This window comes from Chiloscyllium plagiosum, chromosome 28 (genome assembly GCF_004010195.1).
Source record: "Chiloscyllium plagiosum isolate BGI_BamShark_2017 chromosome 28, ASM401019v2, whole genome shotgun sequence".
Lineage (NCBI taxonomy): Eukaryota > Metazoa > Chordata > Chondrichthyes > Orectolobiformes > Hemiscylliidae > Chiloscyllium > Chiloscyllium plagiosum.
Genome location: NC_057737.1, coordinates 25,348,721 through 25,372,968, shown reverse-complemented (window position 1 = coordinate 25,372,968; position 24,248 = coordinate 25,348,721). Strand labels below are relative to the sequence as shown.

The 24,248-nt window shown below is 36.8% G+C and overlaps 1 protein-coding gene across 4 annotated transcripts in view; it reads right to left on the bottom strand.

Annotated features, from left to right (window-relative positions):
- The window catches only part of usp32 (ubiquitin specific peptidase 32), a 200,992-nt gene that overhangs the window by 12,598 nt on the left and 164,146 nt on the right, over window positions 1-24,248 (bottom strand). For 3 of the 4 annotated variants that reach the window (XM_043718522.1, XM_043718524.1, XM_043718525.1), the window contains 12 exons: window positions 23,924-24,041; window positions 21,926-22,080; window positions 21,761-21,842; window positions 18,227-18,301; window positions 16,467-16,605; window positions 11,013-11,118; window positions 10,364-10,537; window positions 9,332-9,506; window positions 6,994-7,145; window positions 6,477-6,588; window positions 5,450-5,661; window positions 1,140-1,324 (listed from right to left, as the gene is read on the bottom strand). In XM_043718522.1, the coding sequence (XP_043574457.1) occupies window positions 1,140-1,324; window positions 5,450-5,661; window positions 6,477-6,588; window positions 6,994-7,145; window positions 9,332-9,506; window positions 10,364-10,537; window positions 11,013-11,118; window positions 16,467-16,605; window positions 18,227-18,301; window positions 21,761-21,842; window positions 21,926-22,080; window positions 23,924-24,041 (1,685 nt within the window). The remainder of the gene's footprint in view (window positions 1-1,139; window positions 1,325-5,449; window positions 5,662-6,476; window positions 6,589-6,993; window positions 7,146-9,331; window positions 9,507-10,363; window positions 10,538-11,012; window positions 11,119-16,466; window positions 16,606-18,226; window positions 18,302-21,760; window positions 21,843-21,925; window positions 22,081-23,923; window positions 24,042-24,248) is intronic. The other variant, XM_043718523.1, reaches the window with a different exon arrangement.

Genomic DNA, 24,248 nt, shown 5'->3' with positions numbered 1-24,248 from the left:
GAACAGCACTCATCCAGGTAACTGGGGAATATTCATCACACTCCTGACTTTGGCTTGTAGATGGTGGACTGGTTTTAGGAAGTCAGGTGGTAACTTACTGCAGTATACCTAGTCTCTGCTGTGTTCTTACAGCCACTGTATTTAAATGATTAGTCCAGTTGAGTTTCTGGTCAGTAGTAACCCCCAGGTTGTTGAGAATGGGAGATTCAGTGATGGTAACACCATTGAATGTCAAGTAGCAATGGGTTGGATTGTCATTGCTTGTGATGTGTGTGGCACATTACAGCCACTAATTGCCACTTTTCAGCCTAGGCCTGAATATTGTCTGGGTCTTGCTGCATTTGGACATAGATTGCTGAAGCAACTTGAGGTGTTGTAAATGATGGTAAACATTGTGTAATCAATAGTGAACATCCCCACTTCTGACCTTATGATGGAAAGAAGGTCATTGATGAAGCAGCTGAAAATGGTTGGGCCTGGGACATTAGCCTGAGGAGTTCCTGCACAAATGTCCTGAAGCTGAGATGATTGACCTTCAACAAACACAACCAGCTTCCTATGTGTCAGGTATGACACTAACCATCAGACAGCTTGCTCCGGATACCCATTGATTCCAGTTCTGCTCGGCTCCATAATGCAGCACTCCATCATCTGTTAGAATTCTTCTTGTAGATTCCGATATAATCAGAAGAACATATGAAGGACTAAAATTGTTGTGTCACCTCACTGCCCAAGTTATAAGATGTTGCAAGGCCTTAGGCAGTTTCCACAAAACTTTCATGGGTACCAGCTGTTGCCCTGCATCCAGTGGGCCTTCTAAGCTGCACATTGGTACACAACTTTAATTCCTATGTAGGTCAAACACAAAGTTGGCTCCTTTAGGATACTGAATGTGTAACTGCTCAACAAAAAATGCAATTTAGGGCTGAGATATGATAAGAAGTTTAGAAAGAACATAAGTTGTGCCATTCCATCTCCTCCACATTTAGTTAGCACTGTATGCTACAATATAATATTGTCTGTTGCTGACAATAATATAACTATGTTACATAATGGGAAGGGTAACTGATGTACACTTCAGTCCAGAACCTAGAGTTCCAGAGAAATTGTTGTGAGAAAGAAATCATATTTTCACTAACCAGTCTTGAGCGTGGTTACTTGCTTCCTGAGGTGGCAGAGGGCTGGCAAGTCGTGAAACCTGTATCCATACAGAATCGTAGAGGTCCTTCTTGCGAGTATGTACAGTGCAGGGTACAATAAGTGGCATGCCAAATAAGCTGGGGCGATTTTTCTGTGAGGACAGAAAATACAATTCTGTCCGCATCTGTACAAAAGAAAAATATTTGAAGTAAAATCCATAATGCTTATATAAATGATCAAAAGGATTCCAAAGTATGACTGGTAATTTTTATTTTACAAGAAGAAGTCTCAATGTTTTATCAAAAATGCATAATTAATATAAATAGTACAAACATTCCATTAATGCTGGGCTGTGATCCCTGATAGTCAGTCAGGCTAATGGTAAAAATAATTGGCTTTGCATCAGTGGCCCATTTGATTGCCACCTCACCCTTAATCATTCACATTCTTCACCACTGACACAAAGAGGCAGCACTACATACACCATCTACAAGATGTACTGCAGCAACTCACTAAAGCTGCTTTGACAGCACATTCCAAACGCAACACATCTACCACCTGGAAGAACGAGAGAGCAGATGCATGGAAATACAATCACCTGCAAGCTCCTGTAAGTCACACACCATCCTAACTATATTATCTCTCCTGCCCTGTGGCTGGATCAAATTCCCTTGCAAATAGCACAGCAGTAGTTCCAAAAGGTTGCTTGCCACCATTGTGAGTGTTGGATTAGTAGCGTAATGGATAATGGGTCTGACTGTGGATAAGATGATTGAAGGTTCGTTTCCCACCTGGCTCATGCACAACATACAGCTTTTCCACCATTGCGAATTGGCAGATGTCTGCCACCTGCTGCCTTGATATATTCCCAAGAGCTGCATGAATAGGTCAGTGAGTTTGGGGCGGCATGGTGGCTCAGTGATTAGCACTGCTGTCTCACAGTGCCAGGGACCTGGGTTCGATTCTAGCCTTGGACAACTGTCTGTGTTGAGTTTGCACATTCTGGGTTTGCTCTGGTTTCCTCCCACAATCCAAAAGATGTGCAGGTTAGATGAATTGGCCAGGCTAAATTGCCCATAGTGTAGGTTAGGTGCAATAGTCAGGCGTAAATGTAGAGTAATAGGATAGAGGAATGGATCTGGGTGGGTTACACTTTGGAGGGTCAGTATGAACTTCTTGGACCAAATGGCCTATTTCCACACCATAGAGAATCTATGAATTATGAACCATTTTCTTGGGGTAACGAAGGACAGCCAATAAATGTTGGTGTAGTTAATGACATTCATGGCCAGACATTTCTGATAAGAAAGACTGCAGATCATGAAATGTCAGTGATTTTCTAATGCCATTTGATTTTTGGAAGTAAAGGTGTCACATTTACGTGGTGGGCGGCACGGTGGCACAGTGGTTAGCACTGTTGCCTCACAGCGCCAGAGACCCGGGTTCAATTCCCGCCTCAGGCGACCGACTGTGTGGAGTTTGCACATTCTCCCTGTGTCTGCGTGGGTTTCCTCTGGGTGCTCCAGTTTCCTCCCACACTCCAAAAAAATGTGCAGGTTAGGTGAATTGGCCACGCTAAATTGCCTGTAGTGTTAGGTGCAGGGGTAAGTGTAGGGGAATGGGTCTGGGTGGGTGCGCTTCGGCGGGTCGGTGTGGACTTGTTGGGCCGAAGGGCCTGTTTCCACACTGTAAGTAATCTAATCTAATCTAATCTCGAGTGTTTGTGAAGTTCCATTTTTCAAAGCAAATGGAGAGTATCAAATCATACTCTGCTTGTTTCTTACAAATAGTGGATAGACTTCAAGTAGTCAGAGGATGGTTTACTCATCTCAGAATTCCCAGCCTCTAACTTGCATTGTTAGCCACTGTATTTCTATGGCCGCTCGGAGTTCAGCTTCCAGTCAATGGTAAGTTGAAAGTGTTGATGGAGTCATAGAGTCTCACAGCACGGAAAGAGACTCTTTGGTCCAACTTGTTTATGCCAACCAGACATCCCAATCTGACCTAGTTCCATTTACCAGTATTTGGCCCATATCCATCTAAACCCTTCCTACTTACATACTCACCCAGGTGCCTTTTAAAATATTTTAAATTGTACCTGCCTCTACTACATCCTCTGGCAGCTTGTGCCATACATGCATCAGCCTCTGTGAAAAAATTGCCCCTCAGGTCTCTTTTAGATCTTTCCCATCTCAACTTTAACTTATGCCATCTAGTTTTGGACTCCCCTCCCCTGGGGAAAAGATCTTAACTATTCACCCTATCCATGCCCCTCGTGATTTCATAAACCTCTCTCAAGCAATCCCTCAGTCTCTGATGCTTCAGGGAAAAAAAAGCCCCAAGCTATCCAACCTCTTGTACATCTTTTCTGCACTCTCTCAAGTTTAACAATATCCTTCCAATAGAAGGGCATCAGGGGAGGTGTTGCCTGTCCCTAACTGCCCTTACATTGAGTGAATTGCTTGGTTATTTCAGAGGGCAGTTAAGAATCAACCAAATTGCTGTGGGACTGGAGTCACATGGAGACCAGACCAGGTAGAGATGGCAGATTTTCTTCCCTAAAGGACATTAGTGAACCAGATGGTCATACTGGAGTTGAAATGTTAACTCTGTCCCCTTTCCACAGATGCTGCCAGATGTGCTGGGTTTCTACAGCACTCTGTCTTTGTATTTCAGATCTCAAACACTTTGTTTTTATTTGGATGATGGATGGGTTTTTACATCCAGTTACAATAGTTGTCATAATGTCAATGGTCCAGCTTTATATACCAGAATTGTCATAGTATTTAACTTCCACCAGCTACTGTGGTAAGATTTGAACGCATGTCCCCGGGGCATTAACCCGGGCTTCCAGATAAAAAGACCAGTAACATTACAACTAGGTTTTTTTCCTTTTTTTTGTTCATGAGGGTCAACTGGCTAGGCTAGCATTTATCGCCTCCTCATAATTTTTGTGGAAAAGGTGGTGATGAGCTGCCTCCTTCAACTGCTGCAATTCATATCGTGCCGATTTACCAGGATTGGAGGGTTTGAGCTATCAGGAGAGGCTGAATAGGCTGGGCCTGTTTTCCCTGGAGAGGAGGCTGAGGGTGACCTTCATTTTCAAATCAAGAAGGGCATGGATAAGGTCAATCACCAAGGTCTTTTCCCCAAGGTAGGGGAGTCTTAAACATTCACTCGAGAGGGTCCAAGTTTAAGATGAGAGGGTAAAGATTTAAAAGGGACTCGAGGGGCAACGTTTTCACTCGTGTGGTGCATGTATGGAATGAACTGCCAGAGGTGGTGGTGGTGGAGGCAGTTTAAAAGGCAGGTGGATGGGTACATGAATACTAAAGGTTTAGAAGAATGTGGTTCAAATGCTGGCAAATGAACAGTTTAGGACATCTGGTCGGCAAGGATGAGTTGCAGCGAAAGGTCTGTTTCCATGCTGCATAGTTCTATGACGAGAATTGTACACAGTATTCCAAAAGTGGCCTAACCAATATTTTGTACAGTTGCAACATGACATCCCAACTCCTATACTCAATGTTCTGACCATCTCAATCACACTTTCACCACTGTTACATTCTGTGTCTTTGGCTCTGGGCACCCTCATCATTTTCCCCCTCTGTCTACAATATAAAAATCATCATTTTTCAGCCCCTTTCAGTTCTAAGAGTCATATCAGACTCTAGACATTAATTGTTTCTCTTTCCACACAAGTTTCCTGATCTGCTGACTTCCTCCAGCACACTCTGTCTGGACGACTGTATCTATGCTGCCTTTAGATCCCATGCCTGCATAGTGAGAGCTGGCAGCTTGGTGTCAGGAAAAAGCTCAGCCCATGGGGCCTGATGGAAGTTGTAGTTCTCACATATGCTCAGCAGCGATTGGTGGCCAACAGCCAGGGGTTTGAATGTCAGCATGGGGGAGCCCCCCTCCCCCCAGTGGGAGGAATTACCTGTGTAGATGGTGGGGATTCTGCAATGGTAATGCCATTAAATATCAAAAGGAGATGGTTAAGTTCTCTCTTGTTGGAGATGGCCATTACCTGGCATTTGTGGGGTAAAAATGTTACTTGACATTTATCAACTGTAGCCTGGACAGCATCCAGGTGTTGCTGCGTATGAACACTGACTATTTCAGCATCTCAAGAGTTGTGAATGATATTCAACAGTGCAATCGTCAGTAAATACCTTCACTTTTGATCTTATGATAGAGGGAAGGACATGGATGAATCAACTGAAGTTGGTTATGCCTAAAACACTACCCTGAGTTTAATTTTCAATTCCATTTTAAACAGTAGCTCTGCTTTGAGGTATTATCTTACCATTTTTCTGTGAACTGCAATAATATATCCTATGAAAGGGCTATCAGTAACTGCTGGCAAATGTCCATTAGGCAGTCCATTAGAGAGATTCTTCTCAATCTCAGTTGGCACAACTGTACTAGGAATTCCATTGGGAATAAGATTAGGTTTCATTGGATTTGCACTTGAAGACTGGTTATGCTTTCCATTAGTTAATGGCACCTTGGAGGAATCTAACAAAAGATACACGGTTCAATAAGTTGAGAGTGATACATTAAAATAACTGGATTCAAACATTCTTTTCTTTCTATAAAACAGAAAACAATTAAAAATGGGGTCATCTGTAAGACAGAAGTCAAATAAATCCAAAATGATTTCATTCTCTGAAGGATTAACTGCTTATATTTTATGATTACAGCTGATAGGAAGTGAATATTTAATGTGTCTGTATGACATTCCTTACTGCTAATTTTAGAGATATAAGCCAACTTGCTAAACAGATTGCAGGCTCCATTAGAAGCACAGAAACACAAAAAAAACTTAATGTTATCATATTAAAACTGATGTAACCAACTGTAATATCTAGCCTACTGTAGTATTCATTTTGCAAATGGACACCATAACAAGTTGCCTAAATCAAAGCCAAATAAAAGGGTTTAAAAAAAAATAACAAACAGACTGCAAAGACTCTCACTTAATGCAAGCTGTGGTTTTCCCTGAACCTTTAAAGTAGCATAAAACTTAGCAAAAGGGCCTTAGTTAGAGCAAGTTGAGTGAGATAATGCCACCTTCCAAAAATCAAGAAATACTGAAATTTATCAGACCACTTATGTCCAAGGTTCACAGACCTGAAACATTATCCCTGTCTTTTTTCACAGATACTGCTGAGTGATTTTGACAACTTTCAACTTTTTAACGATGTGAATATTATTGCTATGTTGCAATATATAAAAGCTTGCTTCTGAGTCTCTATCTGAATTTTTACAATGTTACATTTTAATACCTACAGTTTATCCATATTATATCTCTCTATTATATATATTAATACCTGTTTGTATTGGAGATGTGGCAGAGGTTGGTGATCCTGGAACAGGGATCTCAAAAGCACACAAAAAACCACTCGCTGACAGTCGCACTTTCTGGTTATCTTGAGGAAAATTCTGTTCAAAAGGATACAATTCACCCTTTTTTAATCACGAGCTTGGTCACTGATTGATTTCACATTACTATTAATTCTATATTTTTCCATTCAAATTAAAATGGTTCTTTCACTTGATATGAAGATTATCTGGATGATTGACGCCAACAAATTTATATGATCTGTTTTAATAATCACTCCTGTCTAAACGTTTTCTTTTACAAATCTGAACTTTTGTTTTCTTCCATATTTCCTAAGTTTTACTCGTGTTAGCTAGATTTACTTTGTTATCACAGACGGGATTAATCTATAATCCATCAAGGATTATAGTCTTAGTTTTAATTATGAAGAAACAAAGCATTTTATTAAAAAAGATGCAAAGTCTGCTGCCCCACCGTGTAAATATTTCCAGAAAACATGTACTCACTTTTATATTAGAACCATGAACCTCTCCCAGCAAGATCTGTTCTGACTTCAGTCCACACAATTCACTTAATTGTTTTTTCAAACCTGTGTATTTCTCATCCATATTTAATCGTAAACCATAACGAACTGGTGTGGAACCATCTAATTTGATAACTGAAAAACAGAACAAATTTCATATCTATAGAAGCCCAACTTTTTACTTGTACTCTTCTCAGTTAAGTCAAGTCTTGGGATGAGATTAATTCCTATGTGGAAGCTGATTCTTTTGAGGAAGGGAGAATGACGAATAGAAAAAGATGGGCCAGACAAATCGGGGGAAAAAAAAATCATCAATTGTGTGACAGAAATATTAACAATGACAATTAATGGAAAAATAATTCTAAAAGTGCTTTTCAAGATAGGAGAAAATTACTGCAGATTTCAAGATTGTGTGTTTAAGAGGAGATTGTGGAATGAAATACCGCTCAGTTTCAGCATAAGCCACATTTCAGATCAAATATAAAAATATAAATATGCAAATCAAAATATACTTCATTATCAACTAGTACTGTGCCACACATGACTTCACACTCCATATACTGCAATATTTTTCAATAGCTCAAACCAGCCAACTTTCATAGATGAGGCAAATAGTTCATGTAAAATTCAGGGCAGTTCTGCACTGTGGGTCCCATATTCAACAGAAATTGTCCAATCCTAATTCAGTCTGTATTTCTGTAGCCATGAGATTTGGGAACCATTAATTCCAGCAATTTTGGACAAGGTTCTCCAATGAAAAGGACAGCAGAGTTGAACTACTGTGCTTTTCAAATGACTTTTTAGAGGAGAAGGTTCATGGTACACTGGCTTGTAAAACTAAAATACTGTAAAAACTCAACAGGTCCTGAGCACTTGTGGAGAGAAACAAACGTGTATGTTTCAAGTCAGTGTCCCTTCATCAGAACTGAGAAAGATTTAAGAGGTTTTGAGAAAGTGAGGGGAGAAGGAGAGAGGAGCTTAAACAGCAAAAGAGTAATTCTGTATTTGGGTGGAGGGCAGGACAGATTAAATAAGGAAAAACTTTCATTTTGGAAAAATTTCAAGAAAATTATAATGGGTATAGGCAGAGAACCAAAAGATGCATCCATATGCACTGTGAATGGTTGCTTGACAGTTACTCAATTTTAAAATTCCTACATACTATGTAGATGTCACTGGCAAGGGTAGCAGTTATTGTTGATTCCAAGTTACCCTTGCACTAGTTGGCTCTGTAGGCCAGTTAGGAGTGAAACACTAATGGTTATGTCAGAATTATCGATTTCCTTCTCTAAAGTACATTAGGGAACCAAATGGGTTTTAGGACAATCAACAATGTTTCATGGTTGCCATGACACTAGCTTTTAATGCCAGATATCACAGGTTCAATTTTTTTTTAACCATTTCTGTGATGGTGGTTTCATTGGACAACTGTAGCACACAGAAAGATTAGAGTGGGATCAAGGTAGAGAACTGAAATGAAAGGAAGCTCATGGTCATTCTCATGGGAATGAAGGAAGAGGTCTACACTCAGTCCACCTTTGGTCTCCCAAGTGTAAAGGTGACTTCCTGATGAGCAATGTATGTAATGTAAAGAGAAAAACAGAAGAGTTCACTCAGAAGTGTTTGGGACATTGATGGTGAGAAAGGAGAAGTAAAAGGGCAGCTTCACATATCCTGCATTTGCATGGAAAGATGTCACAGGAAAGGAAAGGGCTATTGTAAAGTGACTGAAAAATGAATCAGGCTATCATGGAGATATTACACTAGGGACAGAAAAAGTGATGAAGGATGACCCATTGAACACTGCTGGTTTGGTGGAAGTTGAGGATAACAGGAACTCAATCACAGTTTTAGGAGGGATGGGAAGGAGTGAAAGCAGAAGGGCATGAAATAGACTGGATACAGGAGAGAATCCTATCAATCACACTCATTGGAAATTCTTGGTTGAGGAAAAAGGATAAAATAGCTGAAGCATTACTAGATAGAAAATGTTGCATGCAAAGGGAAATTTTCACTTCTGACAGCAAAGGGAAGACATAAGTCAGATCATGACAATTTCTATTCTGACTAGTCTTTCATTTAGAATTTGCGTGGACTTTTCAAGTCAAACTATTTTCTGTATTGCTTGTGAATGACAATGAGGAAGGGTGTGCTCTTTACAGCCTAGTAAGTATCAACATTTGGATTATTCCAAAAAGCTATACTCTAAACTAAACAGATTAAATTAATTTATAGGCAACACCCTGAACGGCTGAAATATTTTTCTTTACGAAGTTGAAATTTCTCCACAACTTATAAAAAAGCCATTAAGTTTAACAAACCTGTGATTTCTAAGTGCATATAGCTATCCATTGGCAGAGGCAAAGACAGGAAGTTAAATGGGTCAAATCGAACACTAATGTGACCACAGGTTTTACATTTGACTTGTGATTTTAGCTGTCCGTGAAACAGGTCGACCACAATGGATTTATTTCTCCTTAAATGATTTTCCCAAGCCTAGAAGAGTATAGAAATAAAAGTTGAACAGAAATACATGCTTTAACAATGAAGTCGAAAGTACCTATCTTGATGTCTAAAACTGTGAATTATATAATTAAAATTATTTTTAAAAATTCCATCCACTGAAGCAGCAAATTCATTACTATTCAATTTTTTAATCTTGAAGTCTTTAAAGATGGAGTAACATTGATTCATTACTCCCTCAAGTAAAAAAAAATACATAGAAATTATAAGTTGTACAACTTTTTGTAATTAGTTGATATAAGTAATTAAAAATCTGTCTGAGTATGCAGGTTAGGAAACTGACTGTAATTCATAGTGCACAATCTTGCAGTCAATTAAATATGCAGTATAGCTCTGTAGCAGGGTTCCAGTAGTCCTCAGGACAATTGTGGATCAACCCAAGTGGTATCATGCATCAAATCACTAAAATACTCTCAGAATTCTAATCGATGCCCAAGTATTTTTCTGTAATTTACAAGATGCAAAATAACTTCTGGCAGATTTCTCCTACTGTGAAAATATGTTCAGCAATAATATTTTCAAAGATCAGTGAAAATACTTATTTTAGTGGATATTGTGATGCATTCATTGAAAGTGATTTGAAGAAAGGAAAAAAGAATTTTTGCTTATATTTAAGGACGTAAATTATGTATTTTTAAAACTACCAATTTAAAGGCAGACAATGGATTGCAAAATTTCTCCAGGTACTTTATTTATGCTCAATGCATAAAATTACAGAACAAATAATCAATCTTCAGCTTAGTTTAAATTTGTACACAATTATGTAAGAAACTATATAACTAGTTATGTATCATCTGAGATTTAAATGTTTTGAACAAAGAACTACTGACCTCTGCTGCAACCTCGAAATCTGGACGACCATCACTATCCTTTAGTTCAACATATGGCTTTTCATGAACTCTGTTGAGGTCTTCGTGAAGACCATCCAATAAGAATGCGAGGAGCTCTTGGGAGTCCTGCTGCTGAAAGCCATTAAATCTCGGGGCATACTTGGCTATTGTCCACTAAAAAAAAAACAAGGGATAAAACAAAATTTGTAGTTTGTTCTGTGCTAAACATAAAATAAATGGCTGTTTAATAGTTACATTGTATCAAGGAAATGTTTTACATCACTGTTCTCACTTATGTCTTCCCTTTTGAAATTTGCCCTTTTTGTTCATGTTTCCCACTTTAATATTTATTTTCCAGGTTTGTGAAAAAAAACCATATTCAAGAGGCAAAGTCAATGCTTGATTTTGCCACTGACACACTCTCCAAAACTTTCATCTATCTGATATCATTGATCTATACAGAAACTTTAACAGTTAAGGTAGCACAAAATAAATATGAAGAATGGTTTATTGCTAATTTTCTCATTAATTCCATAGTAACTGCTGTTACTTAACCAACTTTTTTCTAAATACAAAAAGTTCACAAAACATACGGTCAATGTAACAGATCTTATCCATTGAAATATTTTACAATAATATGCTCCCTTACCCTGAGTTTAAGTGGCGCTACATTCTTCTGAGTTCCACTCCATAATTCTTGGATAAGATCCCCATAGCACTTGGCCATATGACCTTTCATTCCTAACGGGTTAGCCCTGCAGTAAATCACAGACCGTCAAACTGACCTTGCAACAATGTACTCACTTTAACATTTTCATTGCATAATATCTAAAAAAAGGTCACTTGTTATTTAACAGATTACTTATATTTTTGTTGCCATTAGATTATTTGATTAACATCTGAAACATTTAATAACGTAGCTAAACAACCAAAAAGCATTTGCTTCCCGAGTCTGCTACTTCATTCAATGAAATCGTAGTGAAACACTGGATCAATTGCACTTCCCCATAATCCTTGATTTCTTTTGTGCCTAAACGTTTATCTAAAAATGGGTACTAAAATTTCGCTCCGGATATACACGGTACAAGTTTATTTCCTTTAAACTTTGGTACTATTTTTTAAAAAAATTAAAGAGAGTTTTAAGTGTTTAAGTGATTCAGTTCACCGAATCATAGAATCCCTACAGTATGGAAACAGGCCATTTATTCCAACAAGTCCACACCGACCCTCCGAAGAGTAACCTACCCAAACCCATTCCCCTACCCTATTACTTGACATTTACCCCTGACTAATGCACCTAACCTACACATCCCTGAACACTATGGGCAATTCAACTTGGCCAATTCACCTAACTTGCACATCTTGTCAGGGTATTATATGAATCAGTTTTGAGTTGCAAATGTTTCATCCTTGGAAAAAAATGAATAAATAGCAAACATTCCTAAATCATCAGAGCAGCAAAATTAGTGGAAAGGCAAGACATTCAAACGAAATGGATTTTTCTTTTTTAATCAAAGTGGTTTGGGAGTGCTTCACAAAAATGACAACTGGATACAATATTGACTAATTTGAATGTTCAGAAACACACGTTAGCAGCATTTAATCTTTTCATAACTCATTTATTCTCCACTGAAATTTCTAAAACCATCCAAACATATACACAATATTAATATCTAGTTCAGAATACTCCTTGTCAAGTTTTAGAAAGATTTTCTTTAGAAACCGATGATGTTCAACAAATATATTCAATGCAATTATCTTGTCACACCCACATCATTTTAATTTTAGGCAGTACACTGCACAGGTATAGTCTCTGTTGTGTCTTTAAGTGACAAAGTGTCATGGACTTTAATTGGCTGCCTGGTCTACTTGATATTATAAAATTCAAGTATGCTTCTAATTGCTCATTATTGGCCAATGTTTCACAGCCAATGACAACTTGAAGGAATATCCTTCTTTAAATTGTAATAAATAAAAGATAACTTGAGTTATTTTTACAATTTAAGTTAATGGTTAAAGCATCTCACCATCCAATTTAGATGGAAAATTATATAGACTTAATGCCAATGTTAATGTTTTTTTCAGGCAACTTAATATATACACCTTACTTTAAAGGCATAAATTCAAAGAAGTCTAAAAAATTGTTCAAGTTGGTCAACTAATCAATTATAACAGTTCATGATAAACCTTTTATAAACAGAGTGTAAATGACAGTTTACAATTTGTTTACACGGAGGAAAATGCATTCTTGTCAAGTTACAAAGAGAAAAGAAATCAACTTTAAGCTATCCTTCATTAATTGACCTTAATCTGCCTAGGCAGGAAACTCAGTGCATTACCCTGAGCTGTGCTGGATACTTAAAGCATTCTCAGTTAAAAATCACACAACACCAGATTATAGTCCAACAGGTTTAATTGGAAGCACACTAGCTTTCGGAACGACAATCACCTGATGAAGGAGCGTCGCTCCGAAAGCTAGTGTGCTTCCAATTAAACCTGTTGGACTATAACCTGGTGTTGTGTGATTTTTAACTTTGTACACCCCAGTCCAATACCGGCATCTCCAAATCATGAAAGCATTCTCAACCTACAGCAGATTTCTAAGCATTAATTTTTGAAGATGATGTTTCGTGTACTAAAGCCCTCAAGATTTTCCTTTCCTCAGCTGCATAAAGGCACTTTTAACCAAAGGAAACTGTACAACTCCCAAGTACAGGTAGTTCTCCTATAATGCCGTAGTTGCATTCCTACAAAACCATTGCTTAATATAAATAATGGGACCTATAGGAAAAGTGAGGAGAGGGGCAGACCAGCAAAAAATATCACTCTCATCACCTAAAAGTCTAGCGCAAAGTATAGCAGAGCCTGAATGAAGGTTGAAATTGTATTTATTAATAAAACAAAACTGAATTTAACACAGCACGTTTAAAAAAATGTAGGGAAGCTGCTCTTTGTACAGAACCTCTCACAGAAAGCTGCTCTGTCGGCAGCTGATATCAGCACATGCGCAGAGCAGCATGAAAACCGGTAGTGACATCATAGAATATCACACTGACTTCAGTGCAGATGTCGCACATGCACAGAACAGCATGGAGACATTGGTGCATGCGCAGAACAGCATGAAGACCTACACTGATATCGCACATGTGCAGCCATCGATGCAGAAAAGTGCGGAGATTCCAGCACAGACGTTGGCGCATACGCAGAACAAAGCAAGCGGACCGATCCCCACTGGGATTGCGCTACTGCCAATGAAGGTAAGCGTTTTCCAAAATACCGTTCCCTAATTCTTCAGCAATGCTATAGCCAAATCACACTGCCGAAATGCAGATTTCCAGAACTATTTGCACAACAGATTCGAATTATTTAGAAAGGGACAGAAGAGTTCAAATTTTTGATGGGATCTTGGTACACAGGACATTATTTCCATTTGAATTATCTAACTGATTCTACAAGGTATGATGTACCATTTTCATTCCAGCATTATGTTTGTACCATAAAAGGCTAACCTAGTAGGAATGCTGAACTGACGCATTACAGCGAAAAGAGATTTGCACTGCATTTCGTATTACGAAGAGCAGAGGAAAATCACCTATACAGTGTATTCAAAAGAATGGGTACCCAATGAACACAGTCTGTTGATTTCTCAGCAACAAACCCAAACAAGCAGACAAAACACGTCCAGAAACCCTAGCCATTCTCCCCGGCATGAAAGACATCTCCGAAATGACTGCCAGACCTCTTGGCATCATGGTAACCCACCAACACACTAAAACAGCAGCTAATGAACTTGAAAGACCCTATACAGACAACAAGCAAAACTAATGTCATTTACTAAAGACCTTGCAAGAACTGGAACAAACACTATACTAGACAAACATGCAGAAAACTAGACACCAGGATACATGAATATCAAACCAGCCACAAAAAGACATGACCACCCTCACTAGTATCGTTGCATATATTTGAGGAAGGACACCACTTCGACTGGGACAACACATCCATCCTAGGACAAGCCAAACAGAGAGACACACGTGAATTCCTAGAATCATGACATTCCAACCGGAACTCTATCAACAAACACATTGACCTGGATCCCATTTCCCACCCCCTGAGAAAAAGAACACGATATGACATCAGCAACCCAAGGAAATCTAAACACACAAATAAAGAGCGAGCAATACCTCCAGTGCTTCACCGGAGGCTCACTGATGATGTTACCTAGTATGGTGACGAAGCGTCTGAAAACAAACCTTCCAGCTCAGTGAGCAGACTTACATCCAGACCTCTACCTAAGCGACAAATCTTCTCAAAACTCGCTAAGACCTAATAGTTTTAATGCTGCACAATAATCATACCAAGAATCAATATGCAAGAGCTCCACTAATTCAAAATTTGCCTTTATAAGCCAGTTGCAAATAGGGATGACCATACATAAAATTCAAAACAATGTATAAAGAATATGAAGCAGCGTGCACTTCTTGGGGTTGAGGTAAGTGCACAGAGATTAGTATTGGGACCTTCACTAAATTCTCTAATTTCTATTTATGTTTGCACTTGGAAATTTAAAGTAAAAAAGATAATGTCTTTATGCAAACCAGTTAGCTCAAAAACAATTCAAATCAACAAAGGGTCAGTTAGACTCGAAACGTCAGCTCTTTTCTCTCCTTACAGATGCTGCCAGACCTGCTGAGATTTTCCAGCATTTTCTCTTTTGGTTTCAAATCAACTAATACTACATTTAAAACATAAAAAATCATGTCTTCAATTCTTCTCAACAGCAAATACCAGTACACTAGTAATTCACCTATTCTATAAGCTTTCCCAAAATAGTGTACAAGGAAAATGGTTACTTTACACTTATAAATCGAACGTAAACACTACAGGAAACTTGAGTTCCCTGCTATGTAATAATTACAGCCTAATTAATACATATTCTTTCTCATAGCTTACACTGGTCTGCAGAGAATCAAACAAAATGGCAAGTGTAGTTTAAACTAATCTTAAATGATTTTCAATAAATCCAAAATATGACACCTTTCTACAAGATGACATTTCAGCCTTTTTTTTGTAAAAAGGTAGTTTTCATTCAGGTATCTTACAGTTACAGACAATTTCTGATCAACCTGGATGAGTGGTATAGGGTGTGGAGAGAAATTTTGAATGTTCATGGACAATACTCAGATGAAAAAACAATCTCAAAAACACCAGTTTAAATAAATAGTAAAAGCAGAAAATAACATTCATTATTCTTGTGTCTCTCCCTGTTTTTACTTCGTTCAATTAAAACACTTCCTACTCTTTCAGTTTTCTGCTTGAATGAAACCAATATTTAATAACCCATCTTTTTGGAGATAGCGATAAAGCAGCTGGATTTTTCTATCATGTTTCTTTCTTATTTCAAAAGCTCAGCGTGTGCATGTTTCACTCTTCTCATTTAAAATTTTGTTCTAATATAATCACTGCATACCAGTGTAGTATAAGGGCCAAGTCTGAGAATGAATATTAAAGGCCTTCTGTGTTGGCATGTAAGTATGAAATAATTTAAGGAAAGAAATCTTGGAATAAAAGCTGGCAGAGTACTAAGAAGCTGTCAAACTGTTACAAAAACCTAACTCATTCACGAATGTCCTTTCGAGAAAGGATCTCATGTTCCTTACCTAAATGGCCTATGACTTCTAATCTCATGTCAACATGGTAGATTCCAAAGTGGCCATGCAAGACACTCAATGTGAACAATTAGGGATGGGCAGTCAATACTGGCCTTGTCAGCAGTCTCCATATCTTAACAATGATTAAACATATCCTGTGACGTTTTGTCTACTATTTCTATTTGAGTAAAAATTTCACAAATTCTCCCTGTATACCAGAACAGTTCCAGTCTTCATTGAAATCAGCTCTGGAGAAAACATATCTAGTATGATCTTACCTCTTTTCACAATCATGGAATATTTTGATTTACTACCATTAGCTGCATTAAAGTGCACAAGAAACAGCTGTTTTTTTCTGTACAAATTGGAATTGAATTTCAAGATGAATTGAACAAAGAAAAAGTTGATATGTGTATTTCACGTTCCACAGATAGATAAATTAAAATCCTTACCTGTTGAGTTCATAAAGATGTCTCCCTGATATGAAGTATCGAGTGAGTGGCTGTGTGTTACTGACACACTGGATACTAGAATTCATAAAACATGTGTTTCCCAGGTTACTTAACCCTGTTGCACCTTTTTCCGTTGGAACTAGAACAAAAAAGCATTATATGTAATGATGTGATTTAGAACAATCAAGAAACAAATAAACATCAGGAAATAGTCAAATATTGAGAATAAAAAAAATCTGCCAAGTGGATCCAGATAAATAAGTGATTAAAGAACTTGCAACAGATCAACTTGCAACAAACAAGCAGAAATGGTATCCACACCTGACAAAGATCTAAAATTAAACATGCCAATGACCTTGAATACTGTAAAATGCCTACTGAGATGTAATTGAATTTTATTTGTCACCCTGACAAGGATGTATGAACCCATAATAAAACATTATTAAATCCATTACAACTGCCTACTATGTTAGTGGAATAAATTTCTGATCAGAAATCACATTCTTAATTGTTTTGTGAAAAGTTGCAGAAGTAATAAGATAAAAGTGTGGCATTACAAACAAAGAGCAACTTGCAGGTCTGCCATGTATTAATAGTATGCATCTGAAGAAATCTGATAGATCTAGTGCTTAATATAAAAACATGGTGAGCACATTTCCCAGAGATACATATTCTTAAGAATCACCGTATTCTAAACAATTCCAGTTTTTTTGGCCAGTGGAATTTTTGTTTGAATGTATGTGCTACACACCAAGCACTGCAGTCGTACATATTTAATATTCCAACTAAAACAGCTCATTTTCGCATCTATATGAACCCAGCCTCACTGAACTATATCTTTCTATGTTTTAGAATAGAAATTAGTAATGGAAATAAAATTGTGGGGTCAATAGCAAAAACAGCAAATGTATCATTTATACGTAAGGCCAAATTGAAATGATTTACATTTATTCACTCAAATTACAAGTCTTGAATATTGCTGTTGAAGCTTCTAGGCTTGTTCTCACTAGGCCAGATAGATGTGGACTCTGGTTGAGGACCTGCCATGGAGAATTCACCTAGGAACTCTTGTCCCATTTTCTCTTTAATTCAATAAAGGCAACAAGTGTACACATTTTCCCTTTCGACATATGAGGACTGCTTTCTGAATATGAATATATGTAGCTTCTCACAAAAATAAGTGAGCATTAGTAAAATAGCTCATTTGCAGTTCCTAGAAGCCAAATATATTTCCCTGCAAGGAAAAGGAATACTAGACATTAAAAAAATGGGATAATGTTGTCGGAGACAGGGCTTCAATCAATCAATATCCTTTTCTCATGCGATATAAATTGTCACTCTGAGGTTTGGCATCCTTGCATTATCCTGATGAATGGAATATGAAAATCTTCAGTGGCATTTTTTTTAAACAATGTTCAATAATGCAATTGCAATGAGAAGTAATTATTCCCAAGAAAGAATGGAAAGAGCCAATATTTATAATAAAGCATAGATTCACGTTATTAATCAGTTTTAAAGTCTATGCTCCTTTTCCTATTTTTCACTTTTAATATTTCAAGTCAAAATTCCTTAGCTTTAATTTAAAGAAACCCACCAGTTATTATAATTAATAGAAAATAAACAAGAAATTTGCTTGCTTAAGTTTTAGTATTTCAAATAAATATCTTGAATTGTGAAAGTTGACTTTACCTTGCTCAATGACCCCACAACATGAAATAAATCATATTACCTCAAAGCTAAAGTTCTATATTTGTACCTACCCTTGTGTCTGTCCATTTTGCTACTGTTTGCAATGAATGACATCTCCTCCGGCCAACTCATATCTTTGTTGCGAACTATTATAAGAAACGCAGGATATCAGGCTGATAGTACTGTAACAATGCTCATACTTAAGTAACTGGAAAGCCTGTTTGACATAATATTTAGAACTTATGCTTTGCAGTTCTTTTTAAAATCTTGTTTTTGTTCCATGCACATCACAATGCTAATCAGAGGGCTCAATTCTTGTTTGCTGGTTAGGAAGGGGCAATAAGTGTTTTTAAAAATATTGCCCAGAAAAAAAAACTGATCCACCAATTCTTTCATTCCTTCATGTGTGGAAGAATCAGGACATAACTTAATATCTCTCCTTGATAAACAAAACCTAGCTGAGATCAAAAATTCATTGCTCCTGGATGAATAAGCTTGGACTACCCTCTACCAGCCTCTGGTTCTGAACACAAATTTAAACATGTAGCACCATCACGCTACAGGCAGATTTCCCTCCACCCCGAACCTGAACCCCAACCCCAACCCCAAAATCATATGTACTGTCCTGCCCAAGGGTTTTACTACTGTATGCCACATGTTAATTTATTGTGACTTAGAAGCAAAATCATTTTTTCTAATATTTTAAATAAATTACACAAAATTCCCAATTTTTAAAAAAATTCTCAAACAATAATCTAAATGTTCTGTATTGTTAGAGTATATTGATACATCTGCATGAAAATAAAATCATTAGTAGTTTTAATTATATTTCACGTACAACCCAAAATATACAGATGCGACTATGTATTGAGCTGGTTAGAAAAATAAAATGTACGCTTGACCATACGAAGAACTTTAAAATTCTGCTTACAAATATCTCTTCTTCAGTGCTGCTTGAACATTTTGGTATTCCCAACTATGACCAAGGAAACTCACCAGCACAAGGCTGCTGCAATTCAAAAGGAATCTAAAGTACCATAACCACCTTGGGAAACTAGAAATGGGCAGATGATACCCTGTGCCTGAATTATAAGAACTGAACAGACTACAAAATAACCAGGTAGTCACTAAAAATAAAAAAAAAACTTTTTATTTCGCAAAATGCACCACCAAATTAATCATTTTGTGAAGAAAGTTATGTGCTGCTTTTGTGGAATTGAAAATTTCTGACTGGTAGGAATAGTTCCAAGTTAAGATGAAATGGATGATCAGCCAATTCAATACATTGCACTTCCAAAAGCAGAAGGCAGAAGGATAGATCTAAGTACAATAAAATGGGTGTGTTCATACTTGTGGAGGCCATGACATCCCTGAAAGAAAATTCATTAGTTAAAGCTTGGAGTAAAATTCTCAGGCCTCCAGTTAAAACTGTCAACTTTGACAATGTGCAGAAATCAGCATCAAATTATAATCAAATATTTAGTTAGTGTGCCAGGGAGTAGCAGATAATTTTGGATAAGCTTTCTCAAGGTTTTACAGATTGTATGTCGGTACATCTGGGTCTAATGCAGATTAATTGACAGATATTGATGGCTATGATTAGTCAACAATTTCAGTATTGCTGTTATCAAGGAACTATCAGTACAGTAGATGAACTAGGAGGGCCTTCATAATTTGTATTTGTCCAGAAGTTCTGACATTCCTCGTTAGATAATTCCTAGATATTTTAATTTCACAGTGCACTGCAAGTTATTCTTAAAATTTCAACGTCACAGTAAGTGTAATAATCATGAAACATGGGATTGTATTTTTCACTAGTTGTTTGAAAATGCATGCCCAGAGAAGAAACACTGGCTAATGAGTCTGTGAATTGCATATTTGGGATTTCAGAATGCCTGTTGTATTCTGCAGAGTAGCAACACATGATTCAAGTGATGCTTTTAAAAAATATTTAGCAATTATAAAGATAATCTGTTCTATAAACAATGGTCGTAAACCAGGCAGCAGCAGACTGCAGACTCATTCAAATTATGTGACTTGAATGGAAACAATTTGCTCTAGTCTCTAAGATTAGTTTAGAGTCATAGAGATGTACAGCATGGAAACAGATCCTTTGGTCCAACCCATCCATGCCGACCAGATATCCCAACCCAATCTAGTCCCACCTGCCAGCACCGGCCCATATCCCTCCAAACCCCTCCTATTTATATACCCATCCAAATGCCTTTTAAATGTTGTAATTATACCAGCCTCCACCACTTCCTCTGGCAGCTCAGTTTAATTGAATTTCAGAAATGATTTATATATCATTCACATGTTATTTAATACTGCTTTGGAAAAGACAAGGAAAACTGCAGAGAAGGAAAAAAAATGTAAGTTTTTTAGATTAAAAAAAAATTTGCTGAGGAAAATAACAATATATCATTACGGAAAGCTGATCTATACATCACTCTGAAGGGATAGACAGCAGAATTTAAGGCTGAAACATTTTGTCAATGAGTGCAGTCTAAGTTTAATCATTTTACAGATAATCATTCTGACAAGCCGACATGTGAACTTGAAATGCATCCACCTGGAATACAGTGAACTGTTTTACTTCCCTTACCAAAAGGAGGTAAATGCTGAAATCAGAAGCAGTGTACAGAAGGTTCGTGAGGTTGATCCAAGATTCTTAAGAACAGTGATTGAAAAGGTCGGGCCTGTTAATCATTGGAATGATTCATTGGGGGCATGACAGGGTAGATGTAGATGTTATTTCCTTCTCTGGGAGAGGTTAGGATCAGAGGGCATAATTTTAGAGTAAGGGGTTGCCCGCTTGAGTCAGAAATTTAATAGGATTTTCTTCTCTCAGAGGTAGTGAATCTGTGGAATTTTTTTTAAAAATCAGAACTGCAGAAAATGTGCTGTTCAATATATTCAAAGCTGAGATAGACAGATTTTTAATGAGTAACAGAATTGAGCGTTATGGGAAAAGGCAGGAAAGGAACTTATAGGATTATTAGATCAGCCACAATCTCATTGAATGGTGGAGCAGACTTGATGGGGCGAATAGCCTATTTCTACTCTTACGTCGTATGGTCTGTAATAGCCAAGTCAACTTATTTCTGGCCCAATGCATAACTAGAAAATGATTCTAATGAGCAGTTTTTGGCATTTCATTGAAACAAAGCATTTAAATATAGATAGCAATGTGATTATAACAATTTCAGTTAAATTTCCATAAACCTTTTATTCGCATTCACTAAATAAACTCAAGCTCCTCAAAGATCAAATGATTAGCGTTAAGATATAAATGCTTAAATTAAATCAGTGAGGGAATAAGATGTGCCATAAGATTGGTAGTCCCACACAAAGTACTAGATAATCATTATTCTTTAAATAATGAGAACACAATATTAATAAGTAGAAATGGGAAGCTGGAGGATGCAGTTTCTAAGGCGAAAGACAAGTTTTAAAATTATTTTACTCTGTACTATGTCAATGAGATTTGAAATGAATCACTGCCATGACTTAGAAATGAAATGTTCATTTATACTTGAGATCATCAAATACATTAGCTAACTTTAATGATTTTTGTGCTTTTCTTGAAAATCTTGTCTCTTTACCTTCAATCACCAAGTGTTGCTCATCTAGAATTTTCAAATCTTCTAATGTGTGGTCCTCATCATCCAGTAATGCCAGGTAGTTCTTAAAAAAAAAAGTACATCATATTAAATGATAATCTCAACAGAATACAATCAACCAACCAAACATTGTAAATTCTATTTTACCTCACTGTTGTATAGCCACAGTCGCATGTCTTCCTCCTTTATTCGAAGCCGCTGAGATAAGTATTCATGTATATCTTTTATTGTTTGCATACGGCTGAAGCAGCCAGTGTAAGCTAACACTCGTTTCATTGGAGAAGATGGTGAAGGTACATTTCCTAAATTCACAATAAATATATAAGATGAAAACATACTAGCCACAATACAAAATTATTAAACTCATTAATGTTACTCCGATTTTGGTTGGGCACCCAATTCTTGATAAGCATTGAAAATAGCACTCTGCAACCATACACTCGCCTGCTAACAAATTAAGTTAGAAAAGTTCAGTCTAGCTTCATGATCATTGATATCATAAGCTTCATCAACTAAACAGACTTAAATAGATGAAACTAGTTTCAAGTACAGCCAACAACTGTTTGTCTCAAAAGAATTGCAGCAATGAGGCTAGCCAATGTATTTTGTATCAATTAGTATGTGACTCAGCTATCAAGATAATATCAAATAGGCTACAGACATTTGTTGCAGTCCATTAATCATTATGATCACTTATTTCCAAGTCATTAAAAATATAAAACCATCTAATACATATATTCATAATTAAATGCCCATTACACTGGCCTTTCCCCAAAGAAACCAACTATAATGATGATTTAACATAGCAATTTTGACTAATCAGAAAGCAGATGATTCAACTGTTACAGGATTCAGACTGCTTTGTAAATCAATTTAATTGCTAATAAAAATGAAATAATAAAATCAAATTGTATTACAAGAAATTTTCTGCATGGCAAGAAAGATTTTATGGTAAAACCAATTTAAGCATAGCATCTTATTACTATACTTTTAAATTAACTATTATACTTGAAGACAGTTAAACACATCTCAAGGTTAAATTTCATATTTGATAACAGGAACATCTTGTCAGTGTCTGTTAATACTGCAGTTGCCATTTAGTGTCCTTGTCTGATCTGAAATCTACTCAACCAATGGAATAATAGTTAAAAGAGTGATATCCTAATGTGCTTCATAATAAATTAAGCAGGTTACACTGAAAATATACAAAAAGATCCAAATCTCAGTCACGTCATCAGGCTACTGAAAGACAAAACTCTTCGAGATGTTGGGGAGGAACTGCAAAACACCTGAAACTTTACACAGAGTCAGTTACAAAGGTAGAATTTTCACAGAACTAATGATGATATTGGGTAGTGGGGAGGAAAATTTAAAAATGAAACCAAATTTAAAAATTACAACTCATACGGCAAAGAATAGCTCAATATGTCAAGTTTAACATGACTGGAAACCAATACATTGAAAAGAGCACAGTAAAAGCTAAAAATCTAATAAAAAGGCTACAACTTGCGATACAGTTGGTCAAAGTCAGACCATAAGTAAAATAAATAAATAAAATCACAAATTAAGAGGTACAGATGTAAGATTACAGCAAGGAAGTAGATTGGACTAAATTCAATCCAGAGTTCAAATTCATAAAAATCATTGTGGGGCAAATCTTGGAAGTTCATCATGAGGTCTTGAACATTTTATTAGGAAAACACACACAGCACCAAATCTATTCAATAGTACCCTAAGCATTGTAAATGCAGCCAGAGTTCTGTTATGTCTCAGATTTCTGTATAGTAATATTAGTTTTGATTACTGTTATTACTGATTCAATTGTCCACTTAGCAGTTAATGATGGAAATGAGTTACACCAAACAGTGTTGGTCATTCTGTTTCTGAATGATCTTGGGATGGTCATTGTTTTGTAGATATTGATTTCAAGTATTGAAATTTGTGTAGACATGGTCTTCAGTTTGTAGGTCAAGGCCATTTGGATTTTGAGAAAACCTCAATTCAAAACTATAATCTTTGTTTGAAAATGTAATGCTAATGGAATTAGCAGTCAGCAAACCAGAAAACTATTCGCTCCCTTTTCTTGCTGCAGTCTTGCATTACCCCCAGGTGCATGTTGAGAAAATGTTCTTAGGCTCATCATACCCATATTCACCCAAATGTTTGACTGTTGTGTACGCGTGGCTGTTTGTTGACGCAAGAAAAGTAGGTAACGAGGAAACAATTCCAGTTCTGCTTCCTTACTTGCTGTATTTCTAATGACCTAATTAAGATGGTAGAGAAAAAAATATTAATAGTTCCAGTTCTGACCACATGGTTACAGCAAATTCTTTGAAGTGATAAAGAATCTCTTAAATTTCTGTACTTGTCACATAAATACCAAGATTTTGGATGCAATATGGCTGAGACAGTGAGTTGGAATAACTGTCTACTTCACAAAAAGACAGAACAGCAATATTAAATATTTCAG